We start from the raw sequence: 13,520 nt of genomic DNA, 5'->3' as shown, positions 1-13,520 counted from the left end.
TATTAGCGTATTGTCGCAGATACTGCGCTTTAGTGATATAAATGAGGGCACTACTTTTTTCATGAATAATGTTTCAAATTCGAAGAGGAGAAAAGGTGACAATCACTGATTGTGAAAGTGTGTGTTCGAACTTGATGAATTTACGGGTCGCATTTCGATGGAGGCGAAATTCTAGAGGCCATTGTAGTGTGCGGTGCCAGTGCACGTTAAAGAACCTGAGGTGGTCTAAATTTCCGGAGCTCTTCACTACGGCGTCTCCCAAAGATTGAGTCGCTTTGGGATGTTGAACCCCATAAACGGTAAACCAAATACTGGCGGGCAGGTTGGGATCTTCGAATTGAAATATACTGATATCCTTGGATATGCCCGGCTGCCTTATATAAACAGTAAATTTTAGGTGAAATAAAGTCTAAGTAGGTTACTTTTTCACTTGTAATTATTTATGAAGCCTTTTTCCGGTTACTGGTGCCTGTAGTATTTTAATTTGGACACGAGAAGATGACAAAAGCAGAGCTTCTACTATAATCATAGCGGCGCTTTCATCAATATCTCCTATGACGGCATTGCTTAGCAGCTACGAGATATCCGTATCATATCCCTATGACATCTTCTTTAAGCTCAGATTGTCTTCAAAGCAATATTGCCTTTGAACTATTTCTGTATACTAGTTATGCACCTAGCAAGTAAAGAAACGTGGTTTCCAGAAAAAAACCAGTAGACTGGCTCGTTTACCGATGACACTAAGCCGCGCTATGGAAGCCCAAAATCGCTGTCCAGGTTCAGGCCATGAGGATACAGGAGCAACAGCATCGAGCCGCTAAAAACCGCCGTTCATCGTGAAAATTTTAACCCCGGGTATAAGGCGAACGAATGTTTTGAGTTAAACACTGATTCGTGTTGATGTGGGCTCAGTGGTTTTAGCGTTGGGGTTGCTAAGCCGTACGCCCCAAGACGAAATCACGGCCGCGGCGGCGGCATTTCGACTGAGGCAACATGGAAATCGCGCATGCGCTGTTCGGCGCCTCTGCTTTTTGACAGCTTTAGATGCTGCAGTGGGAATGATGCGCCAATTGTCTAATCCTGCCGCATTTCATTTAACTACCTACATTTTCAAGAAATGCGAGTGTTTTTTTGTATTATTGAAATTGCTGCAGATGCCCAACCAAGACGCCATTCAGGCAATAGAGAGCGAATGCGGTGCAGTGAACAATGTGGTCCTGCGTTGCTCTTTAGACCCCTTACACCTACATGTGCAACGACGGCCCCGCCAATATTCTTCTGGAATGAACGCGGCCAATGAATATTGGGTAACGAAAAATCCTCAAGACAACTCTGTAGTCTTGATTTTTTTTTGTTTTATGGTGGTTTAACGTCCCAAAGCGACTCAGGCTATGAGAGACGCCGTAGTGAATGGCTCAGGAAATTGTATAGGGTGTATAGGGTTAGTGTATCGGTGGTTTCAGTGAACACTTTAAGAAAAACCCGAAAATAGCGTGGGCAATTTGCAAAGAAAACTATTCAGGAAGAAACCAGCAGCCGCGATGGATCGTAGTTGTATAAAAATCGATAATAATTACGAACATAATAACTAAACTTTACTACTTAACCTTTAAATTAACGCAGTCTCTCGATAACTACCCGTCAGCTGAGCATACAGTGCGCACGTGTATAAATGTGTCCCCGCCGGTGTAACTGAAAGGCAGCCTATTTAATGTATTATCAGCGTCAAATGAAATGAAACTCAAATCCAACATACAACCTTCGAAATATCAGCTGTTGGGGAAGAAGTAGAGGCCGGCTCAAATAACACTTCCACGCTGCTGTTTTCGCGCCATCGATGTAAATATCAGCTGCTCTGCTATTCAGTCTCTCTTAGGAAACATCTTCTTTTCATGCTGTTCCCGTTTCAACAGCGTTGTTCGAATTTCATTTCAGGTTTATAATGCGAGCATAAGGTCGACTGGATTTCGCGTCGTTGGTTCGCCTTGAATGGTCAGTCCACTCTGGCTATTGTTGCCATTTACGAGTTTGTAGCCACGGAAAAAAGATGCAATATCAGCGTTTGAAACGCAGAAAGGAGTCGTTCGATGAGACCTTTCACGTAAGGAAATTAGTTGCATATTTCCGCTTATAACTGGCACAGAGTGCATGACGTCACAGGAACTTGTGCGCAAACATAAAGCCCTCTGAGGAAGTCTCGCAATGCCTATGGAGCCTAATTTTAGTCTTCGTTGTTGCACCATGGTATGCTCTTTCTTTTGATTTATTGCTCTAAAAAAATAGCGCGCAATTTCCGACGTTTACGTGTTTTCTTGCTCCAAGCGACAAAAGTAAGTGCAAGCCGCTGAAAGGGTCCAAATGGCCCGAGCGGTCGGAAGTGGGTACCGTGACCATCGCAATATGTCTCCAGTGGGTGTTGCCTTTACAGTGTGCTGCGGTTGAAAAAACGCTGTGCTTGCTATGACCAATAACCACTTGACTGTGCAAATCTAAAATATATTTGCAAATGTTAACTTGATAATCCGCATTGTTTCTAAAACTGCTTACGTCCGCGGCGCAGACAGTTTTGTCCAGAATATATTTTAGTTTTACTGCAATCTTTGTTAATTGCTCGCTGGCACACCCTGTAGATTCACAGTCGTTGCAGCTCATAGCTCCGTTTCATGAACCTGTGTCGGGCTTGTTTTAGCAGCGCCACCAAAATCCAAGCTTTCCCCCCTTTTTTTTTCCTGCAGTACAGCTATGTCAGTTCCGACTTTCACGATAGAAATCCGGTTCGATTAAATTCGAGTGCAAAGAAAATCGAACCGCTTCCAATAAAGGGGTATTACCCGTGCGTTAGGATACACAGACCACGAGTACGCCCGATCTTAATAACATGTCGTTGCAAAACTTGTTCCTCCACGCCAGCTTTAATTGTCACTATAATGCGAAGAAATCATCCGCACTGACCCACTTCGCCACAAGCACTTCAATCAGTGAAGCGCGGGAACGAGGAGACCATGAATGAAGGCAAATGAGTGAAGATGCGACAGAGGTCGCGAGATTTGTGAGGCCTATCACATTGACAGAGAAGGTGATAACTGTGTAAGCACTAGTTCACTTACCTTGACCAAAAAAGAAAAAATGTACCTAAAGAACAGTTTGCCACACCTTGATTAGATTGTCTATGTATTGTTAACCCAGTGTGCGCATGCACCACCGAATTGCTTATATGTTCCTTTATGTTCAGTAAACAACTCAGTTGATGTTTAGCGCTCGTCCTGTCTACTTCTTTGTCTGTGTCTCTGTTATATGCGCTAGTCTTTTAATTCATGATGAAACACCAACTAGCCCAGCTTTCCGCTTTGATTGCGACAGAGCGCTTCGTCGCGAGATGCGGGGCCATGTTGGACTGCAGGAAATTATCTGGGCTATTCTGTGAAATGGTGATGGCGTGGTTGCGTCTCCGCTGCACTATCATAATTCCAAGGAAACACAGTGCCTGGGCTCATCCGGAACCATCGCTGTGCGCAGCGTCCACTTATTTCATTGCGGCTTTCTCTCACCAAATTTCTTCAGCAAAAGCGTTTTTGAGGGCGTTAATATCGGGACGCGAAGCGCATAATCACACGGGGATTTTTAAACACCGTAGGCGTAGCATTAAACTCAAAGAAAGGGATTAACCCTCAGCATATATATGAAGGAAACAACTGAATCTGCATTGCTCAACACGCTCTGCGAATTTTGCGTGCAAAATTTGGTGACAGATTAAGATTACGAAAGTTGCCTCATTTTTCTCTTTAAGTAAGCAAATTAGATGCATTAAAGATGGCGGGACGATTACGCCTGTCATTGATGCGTTCATCGGGTGGAGCTCTCATATGATATTGCGATTTATTCTTTTCCCATTTGTCAATTTACTTGACATTGCGCCCTCCTCACCTTAGCGAGGCATGCTCAGACTGACGTCACCATCAGGGGCTCACGTAGGCAGCAGGGAAGGGTATGCGCAGAACGGATTTGACGTCACGGCGGGATCACGTGACCGGCGCGGACACGTGGAGTGGTCTCTTGTGTGAGTTCAGGGTGCTGGTCACGTAATGACCAATGCCGTCAGGCTTGTCGCTTGACCAGCCGTGCTGCTCCTCCAACGCCCACGGATACAGCGGCAATGATTTGCTTTTAGCTGCACTGTCGTAATATGCCGACCTCGCCTGGACAAAAGTACTTCCAAGCCTGCACCAATTAAATACTTGTGCCTCAGGTTTTCATTTTGTAAACCACGGCACAGGTTAGCTAAAATGTGTTTTAATTTTGCATTTTACTTTGTTTCGCGGTAAGGGCTCGTAACTACACCACAACGCCTTCAGCCATAGTCCACCAGAAGCTTCGGAAAGTTAAACGCCGCATACCATACGACACTACATTATACAGCGTGTTCAAACTTGGACTTTCTGGATTAAAAATATACAAACAGCACTGCACGAAAGCGGATTTTGTCCAAGTAATATGCGGCCAAACGGCCGCAAACTCTGAGGATGAGTATCATTGTAATATCAGTAATTGACTAAATGCAGCAAATAACTTTTTATACAGTGCAGTTAGAACGCTTTTTTGTATTGAAAGCTTAGAGGTAGCGGTATTTTAGGACTTGTTTCGTGCAAGTTTAGTAATGGGCCTGTGTCTTGGGATATGCATGTCTAAAATTTCAGCCCAATCCGTCTAATTGCGCATGTCAGACCGCGGCACTCGGCATGAAGCTCCCCCCTTAGTGAAGGCAGCTGTTGCGTATGACGCTCCGTCTCACAAGAAAGTGGAGTCACAGGCGACCGCAATTACTTCTCGCTCTTAGCCAGCAGTCAGTATCCTTGGGCTTGAGTGCGTGCGAAGCATAAAGCGGTACCTCGTCTTATCACCCAATGTAATAGCAATCGCTTAAGGAAACGGGGCTTGCCTAACTACACCTGCACAGTCATTCTTCGGTTTCCTTCGCGAAAGGCAAAAAGTAATCACCGTCGCCTGTCAGTCCACATTCTTGTCAGGCGGAATGCCATAGGCATCAACTGTTTCACACCAGGCAGGAGCTTCATGCTGAGTACTGCTCTCTGGCATGCGTAATTTTAGACGTGCATGTCTAGGACACAGGCGCGTGACCAAAATTGTAGAAAACAGAGTAGTCACTAAATGCCTCTAAGTTATCAATATCAACAAGCATTGTAACCGCCGTTTATGAAAAGGTAATTACCCAGTCTTGTTAATTACTTATATTACGAAGACGATTATTCTTGCAGTTTGCGCCTGCCTGGCAGCATGACAAATTTACAAAAACAACTTTTCTGTGCGGCTCTTTATATTTGGTTTCAAAAACCACGAAATCTAACTTTGAACGCCGTGCAGTATAAAATCTCATGGCATAGCCTTATGTGGTCACAGCGGATGTTATCGTGCCTAGCTACCATTTCTAGCCCCGTCTCCCGTGACACTTGCTCAAGGCGCTCATTCTCTTCTACATGCCTAACATTGCACACTGCTGTCACTTGTTCATTTCAGATCCAGCGAGAATATAATGGTGCACCTGGATTCATCCAATGACGACAGGCAAGTTTATTCATTTTGCTCGAGCTCAGACGAGTAACTTGGCCCTGGTTTTAAGATATCATTAGGTAGCCGAATTCGTTGAGTCGTTCATTGAATTTTCGCTAAAATCATTGCAACAGTTTCGACCATTTTTTCAGTGGAGCACATTTTCACGTATAACGTTGCAGCCTGAAAGAAGAGTAAGACAGCTGACTACATCAAGTGGCTATATGTGAGCACGAGTACACTTCCAAAGAGCACATTATTCTCTGAACGTTATTGCGCTTGAAGTATTATTCGATATATTATTCGATTCATGCTTTGCACAGTGAGCGGTCCTAACATCGAACAAATTTTAACGAAAACCAATAAATGCTAATGCTGAATAACAAACATATGTTTCTCATGTTTATCAACCTCACTAAATATATGTAACATGTGGGGCTGCAATCGGGATTTTTGAGCGCATCGGAAAGTGTTGTCAAAATAACAGCTTGTTTATTTCATTGTGTAGAATTTGCCACCAGGAACCGGATGATGACCACGAAATGTATGTGCACCTAATGTTGAACCACTCACGCTCTTCTGTACCATGCGTAATAATCACTGACTGGATTGTTGTTTATTTCATTGTGTAGAATTTGCCACCAGGAACCGGATGATGACCACGAAAGGTATGTGCACCTAATGTTGAACCACTCACGCTCTTCTGTACCATGCGTAATAATCTCTGACTGGATTGCTGTCGGTGTGTTCCAACCGACGCTGATAGTGCTTCTCGGCGCAGCGATTATGATGAGCAGATTTATAACATCGCTTCACTTCGAGAGATACAGGCACATTTACTAGTTCTGTAGCGTAAAAAAATATATTCGCTGTCTGCGCTCTTGATTGGAACGATTATGGCATTCAATGCATTTCGTTCAACTGGTCTAACTATACTCTTCACCACATTATTACCGAAAAAATGAAGTCATATGCAAAGCTCTTGTGCAGTCTGCGAGGTCGATGCTTGATTTTTCAGCTACGTACTTGAAGATGGCGATGACGAAGAACCTGAAGAAGTCCCTCCAGAGCCGGTCAACCACAAGAGAAAACGGGCGCGTAGAAACAGCACTTCCAGCGCACAGAATTCGCAGCGTTTTCTGGAGTGAGTACTATAAACGAAGGGCTAGTTTCTCACAGAATTACACATCCCAAAGTCCTTTCCATAAATTTGTATGTGCTGCATCGGAAGTGTAAATGTTATGTACATAGAAACCAAGAAATCCTGTTCTCAACTTTTACGGCCGAATTTTTAAGGCAGTGCGAGTGTTGGCAACGCGCCTCGACTACGCGCCTCCACTCCGTGTAGTCGACGAAGCAGCTGCTCTTCCACTGGAAGGACGATTAGGAATAAAGAACGACACTCGGCGTTTCCTGCAACGAGGAGCTTCTCGAAAAACCTTCCTGCAATCGCCCTCCCTCGCGGTAACGTGAAAGGCGCATGGGGACGAAATGAATGCGAGTACTTGGCCGTAACACAGCACGTCAATGGTAATTGCTTGCGTATTTTGTCATGCTATGCCATCCGAAGAGCCTTCACCAAAACCTCAGAGTTTACAACCTAGTAAAACATCGTTTGCGAAAGACCGAAAGAAAACAGTTATTCCCCGAACAACTGGCCTGAATGTCCGAAGGAGCAGTTAAAAAACAGCAGCAAACGCGTGGCGTCTGGGTTCCTTCGCCGCCACTGATATAGCGTTATTGGGAATCTGCGTACAATTTCTCTCGCCCGTGGCGGCGATTGGTGACAAGTGGCCTGCTTCTAGGCAGTGCATGATCCTGAAGTAGTGAAATGGACTCCCAAGGAGGCAACAGTGTTTGCTGCCGTTTGGAAGCCAGCTGGAAGCCGTAATTGTAGATGAGCTTCAAAAGCCATTCTATTCTCTTCCGGCGATCGCGAATGTCCCTTCGGCAGTACTAGCGAACCCACCCTCTTCTTCGGCAACGCCAGGACACATTTGGTGGCGCCGGGAAAGCTGTTGATATCTACAGCAGGGATGCTTGCACTGCACAACAGCGCCTACGAAGCCTTGAACTCCCGCTATGCAATACACCTTTCCCTACAAATGCAGCGCCGCCTGCAAAACTTCACAACTGGGGAGAAGAGCGGCGCGCTCTGCAACGGGGCACTCGGCGGGCTGCGAGATGTATCTCGGCTTACCGGTGACTCGTAGTTTGCCCGCGCTCTATAAGCGTGGTGCGATGAACCGCTACAACATTGGAGGCATCAATCAACTGAGTAGATTATTCGTGCTCGGCGTCAGCGGCAGGCACGCACGTCAGAAGGGTAGCCGCGGTCGTGTTGGCCGAACTAGGACTTCCCAGAAGTTCTGGATCGAATTAACTGAGGGCGTCGCTCAGCCGACTCCTCGGCACAGGGTTTTGTGCATCCGCATAGTGTGCGCCATCGTGAAAAGCTTCGTTCACGGGTCGAACGAAATCCACACAGCCAACAAATGATGCGACGTCATCCTTGTTTACAAACTGGAGGTCTAGGAGCTTTCAAGGTGGTGTCGTTGCTACCTCGAGTATCTTTATAGAGGAGCGATTCGAGTATAGGTTGGTGTCTTAAACCCAAAACAGGCCTCGAGGGCCGCTGGGAGTGTAAGGTAGAGTCGATGCGTGTTTATGAAATCGAGAGTTAGCGCGTAATGTCTTTCATTAACCAAACTTCCAGACATCTCATCCTCAATGATAAAGTAAGGAAGCAAACCTGAGCCAGTATTCGGGGTGGGCGCATTCGAATCCATTCATAGTTTTTTTTTTCTCGATTGATACAGCGAGTACATTCGCCTAGCACAGCAACGGAACATTTCGCTTTATAGAAGGGATAAAGGAGTTATTTTATATTCCTTTCAGGACAAAGCCTGAAGCTCCTTCCAATGATGATATTGACAAGGTGGCCGGAGCCTTGTTGGATGTCATCAAAGTGGTGGCACAGCGAGAGCGGCCTCATCGGTGCGACATGTTTTTCAATTTCATGGCAGAGACGGCTAAATGTCTTTCAGCAAAGGAACAAGATCTGCTAATGAGAAAATGCCATATGGCTTTGTATGAGATACAGTATGGAGAAGATGCGTGAATAAAGATCCGCGGTAAGTAAATTGTGAACAGCCGAAAAACTTTCAGTATTATCTCTCTTATGGCACATAATTGCGCACGTGGACAATGGGTGAAGAAGCTGGATTGCTCGCAATACTGCGTTCCGAATAGGTAGACACGCAAGCAATGCCTACGCGATGCAGACGTCTGCAACTTGCAGGCCGATTGGCAGGCCGTGCACAAGGCATGCGACGGCACCAACCTGGGTCGACAACTGGGTGTCGTCACGGTGTGACAGGTTCTCAGCCCGGAGTTGCCGTCGTAGCCGGTGACTAGCTGCTAACTTCGACGACCGCGTTCTTGGCCACATCGGCTCCCGGGGGAAACCATGTTTTTTGAGTGGTTCTGGGATGCTTCGTGTTTATGTACCCCTTTACAATTAAAAAAGCGGTAAAAAAATCGGCTGCACTTCATAACTTCATATATCCACACTCCAGGCCATCGCCTGAGTAAATACTTCACGTGTATTTTAAATTTTAGTTGACGCTCACGCCATTTCATGACTAAGTGGCCTACAGTTCGAGAGTTGTGAAACCAGCGTCCTACTTAAAAATAGAACTATTTAATGTTATACAAACATCGACAAAGCGAGCCAATTAATAAAATGCCCTCAAGTTACCAATTGCCTACATGCAAACTTATAATCCTGAAATTTCAGTCTTTTGGAAAAGCCGGATCAGCTGATACGTATCAAATACTTCTGACTGGATTCAATTCAACCAATCACGTTCTTTTTCAAGGTACCAGCTGAGTGAATGGCTGATAGGCCAATTATGCAGGAAAAAGAAGAAAAAATGTCTAACTTGGCAGATATCTGGTACTTACAGTCGTATACCATCAACCTCTGCATTTTCGATGGAACAACAGACCATATCTCCGGACATTTAGTGCCAGTTCTCTTCTTATAACATGTTAGCTTTTAATTAATACGGCTTTAGAAAAAGGCTTCTGTTCAAAAAGAGTATTTCCTCACCAGTGAGCTTTCAGTACGAAGAAAAACGTGCGGACTGGTCGCATATAGTCTTTTATTTTTAAAGCATTTAGCCGTATGGCTGGTCATAGCTTATTTTCTAACGTTTCCGGTCTCCGCTTACATTTGTTTGCGTTCTCTTTTGGCACCATAGCATTTTACTATTTGCCATTTTATTGTTGCAAATAAGGCTTCTTCACTGGAGTATTCAGCTGGCTCGACATGGCGAGGTTAGCTGCTGGAAAGGAATGAGAAGAAAATAAGGGGGAAGAAACAAATTTTTCTTGGTACGAACAAAATTTGATGGAAACGTGGTCAAAACAACGGGTGTCGCAAGAATAAAATAGCGTTCAGTGAGTAGTCTTGTCACGAAGTATTAACAAAAGGGATCGAACGGCAAAAAAAATGGATTTGATACACATTATGCTGCCGTGGAACAGCATTCGTCGGCAGTCTTCCGGGTGCTAGAGGGTATTTTTGGTTTACCCTTCTTGACCCTTCTTATTCCCTTGCACTACATGAAAGCTGAATCGATTTGAGGTATTATTTGTCATCCCTCAGCGGGGCTGAGTGTGAGCATTCCAGTCTATCTCGATTTATGTGCATGACAAAATGGAGAGTAATGTAAGTTTCTAAATTTGAACTTAAGCTCTGTCTTTTTTTTTTCCTTCACCGGAGGACACCCGTCACCGGTTTGCAGCGCTGATTTTTTCGTATTTTCCGATAAATATTGAACAGAAGTCCGGAGGGGTATTGCTTGTGTTTCTGAATGCACAGTAAGTACTGAACGGATGCAGAACTTAGAACACAAAAGGTGTTCATTTTGCTCTTCGCGACATTACAGCTCTCTTTCTTCTCGGCTGCTACTTTTGGCGTTGGATTGTTCCCGCTCTACATACTTGACTTGAAAATGAAGCATCAGAAGCCCAACCAGGCCCGGTTTAGTACGCGAACGACCCCGGCTTGGGCCCGCGATATCATGAACGAGACGAGCTCGTGTCGCTTACATTAAAACCCAAGGCTGGCCCAGACCCAGTGGAGTAACGTATTTTCCGGCTCAATTGGGCCTCAGGGGAGAAGCATTCCGTGCTTTTGGTTGGGACTGAGGTTTTTTAAAAACTATTGTGCGAAGGTGCCAGCATCACAGGTGATCTAAAGAGTGCTCCGAAAAATTGTCTACATTTTTTTTTCTAATACGCCTGAATTGGGAATGTATCTGATATTTTTGGAGGTCCTGCAACTCCTGCCTGTCGGTGTCTTTATTTCAGTAGCGCTTTTAAGATCGCCATCTCAATGTGGCAATGGAATAGAGCTTTTCAAAGTTCAGCACTGATGTAAGTAGCATCCTATGAGCGTAAAAAGCACTTAGAGAACACCTAGAAAAAAAAAGGGAGAATCGAAGCCACTGAAAGAAGAGCCATGTGGTTGAGCCGCATTTGCCTACTTCAGACTGCTGTGGGCGCAAAATTCAGCGGCTTCATCTCTACGCCTGCAAAGCAGAATTCTCTTCATCAAGGCCTGTTATAGGCATGACTTCCCGTCCACTGAGGCTGACCGCCTTTCTGCTCCTCGTATTCCGCTCACCCACGATAATGCCGCACGCATCAGCCGCGCGCAGAAATACACCCCGGCGGCGCACGCACACCCCTTCGTCGGGCGTCGATAGCATCGTCACATTTCATGTACAGTAATCTTTGTTTTTCGCCAAGCCGGCAAAGTGGAAACACTACCGGGAGTCGGTGGTATAGAGGTTAGTTTCGGCTGACAGCACAGTTATCAAACGCGTCATTGTCGATCAGCTGAAAGATTTGCTGCGCCATTCGCGCAATGTTTTAGGTGTTGGTTTTCAAGCGCGATTTCTGCCGTTAATGCCAAAACTTGATGACGAAGTTAAAACGCGCCTGGAACAACCGATTTCCGTGAAAAAAATAGAGGACGCAATAGACGCTGTGCCAGCTGGTAAGGCACCTGGCCCTGATGGCTTGTGGGCAGCTTTTTATAGAACTTTCAAAACAATGATAGCTCATGTTCTGCTCAAGGTTATCACCGAATCTTGTGAGCAAAATCGTGTACTACTCTCCTTTACAGCTTCGCACATTGTTCTCATCCCTAAAACTGAGGCACCAGAAAAACGCCTGCTAGTGGGGTCTTATCGCCCGATAAGCCTCACTAACGTCGACTACGAGATATTCATGAAGGTTCTGGCCAATAGACTGCAGAGTGTGATAGCAATGCTGGTTGGCCCATATCAGACCTGCGGTATAAAGGGTCGAACCATCGCCAGGAACATACACGTAATGCGAAGTCTGCTGGAATGCTCTGACGTACTTCCTGAGCGAGTTGCGATGATGCATTCCGATCTCGCAAAAGCGTTTGGCCGTGTTTCGGATGATGTGCTGTTCGCAATATTAGACCATTTCAACGTAGGAAGCGCAATAACACGCGGCGTCAAAATGGCGTATGCCAATTGTACAACACGGATCACTGTAAACGGAGACCTGTTTGGTAGCCTGCAAGGGCGCTCATCTGTGAGAGAGGGATGGCCGCTCTTGTACTTTATTCGCTGCTTTTCTCGAGCCGTTTTGCACAGCCATTCAAACTAACGAGCGCATAATGGGCTTTAGGCTGCAGTCATCGCATGAGAAAATTTCGGCTTATGCCGATGACGTTGCTATTTTTTGTTCCGATAGAGACAGCATTTGTGAGGTAACAAATATGCTCCATAAATTTTGTCAGTGCACGGGGTCGCTGATAGACTGGGAAAAAATCGATGGTTTTTGGTATGGCAGTTGGGAAACAGCACCAGACCATTACTGTAGAATACCCTGGTCTACCATACTGACAACGTACCTTGGTGTACCTCTTGACTTTTACCGGGACCTTAATCCGTACTTGGAGGACTAAAACTCAAGGGCGAAGGAAAAGGCTGACGTGTGGCAGGGGAGACAAATGTTTGTTTTCTTGCGCATCACTGTCTGCAAAATATTTCTCATTGGAAAGATATGGTATGTGATGAATGTGCTTAGTGCCTCACGAGTTACCTTTAGCAAAATTCACCGTCTTTTGCCGTTTTTATTTGGCGTTCGACTTGGGAGAGAACAAGTCGAAAAAACTGGTTTCTGGCTCTGAAAAAAGGTGAGCTAGGTTTTTGCGACAAGTTGTCTCACGAGTCATGTTTCACCGTGACCAAAATGATGTGTTCCTTCGCACAGTAGTGCAAGTTCGACTAGGTAGACATCTGTCAGATTTTGTTGTATCCTCATGTCAAAATATGATTGGTGCTCTGAGAGGGTACATGCGTGAAGTGGTGCTCGCGTATAGGATGCTGCATGTTCGATTCTCTGCTGAATACTTGAGTAATGTTACGCGGAATGAATTGTACTCGCATTTAGTGGACGTAATGTTTCCTGTACCGATTTACCGTTTGCCACAGCGTAGATGCCCAGGAGGAGATGTGCTCAAGAGTGTTAAGAAGATGCCAGTACTGCCATCAGACAAATCCTTTTTCTTTAAACTGCATACTAGCACATTATCAGTCATAACATGGAAGGAAGATAAAGGTCTATTCGTCCCTGACCGGCAACCAAGGGGACAAGGCAGACGCTTTCAGTGGTTAGGAGCCGCCAGCAATAATTGCTCAGTCCCGATGGTCTTCTCTGACCGACACCAAACTTTTTGGCGGACAAGCGTGCTGGCGATAAGGCAGCCCCGTGGCACGGTCAGGTGCCTGGACCGGATGACTCCGGTGCCAACGACGGCGTCTATCAATGTGCTAGATGGTGGGAGGGGTAACACCATGCTCTTGGCCTCTTCACTCTTTGCGAAAATGGCTTCTGTAACCCCG

At 45.5% G+C, this 13,520-nt stretch overlaps 1 protein-coding gene across 1 annotated transcript in view; it reads left to right on the top strand.

The window, feature by feature from the left end:
* The window catches only part of LOC144105457 (uncharacterized), a 40,428-nt gene extending 31,702 nt beyond the window's left edge, over nucleotides 1-8,726 (top strand). Inside the window, exons 3-7 of the mRNA XM_077638581.1 lie at nucleotides 5,533-5,580; nucleotides 6,074-6,109; nucleotides 6,198-6,233; nucleotides 6,584-6,709; nucleotides 8,464-8,726. Coding sequence (XP_077494707.1) covers nucleotides 5,533-5,580; nucleotides 6,074-6,109; nucleotides 6,198-6,233; nucleotides 6,584-6,709; nucleotides 8,464-8,686 — 469 coding nt within the window. The 3' untranslated portion in view covers nucleotides 8,687-8,726. The remainder of the gene's footprint in view (nucleotides 1-5,532; nucleotides 5,581-6,073; nucleotides 6,110-6,197; nucleotides 6,234-6,583; nucleotides 6,710-8,463) is intronic.
* Nucleotides 8,727-13,520: the final 4,794 nt, after the last annotated feature.

This window comes from Amblyomma americanum, chromosome 9, assembly GCF_052857255.1.
Source record: "Amblyomma americanum isolate KBUSLIRL-KWMA chromosome 9, ASM5285725v1, whole genome shotgun sequence".
In the NCBI taxonomy this organism is placed as follows: Eukaryota; Metazoa; Arthropoda; class Arachnida; order Ixodida; family Ixodidae; genus Amblyomma; species Amblyomma americanum.
Note: the sequence above shows the minus strand (reverse complement) of the source record. Positions and strands in the feature narration are given on the sequence as shown.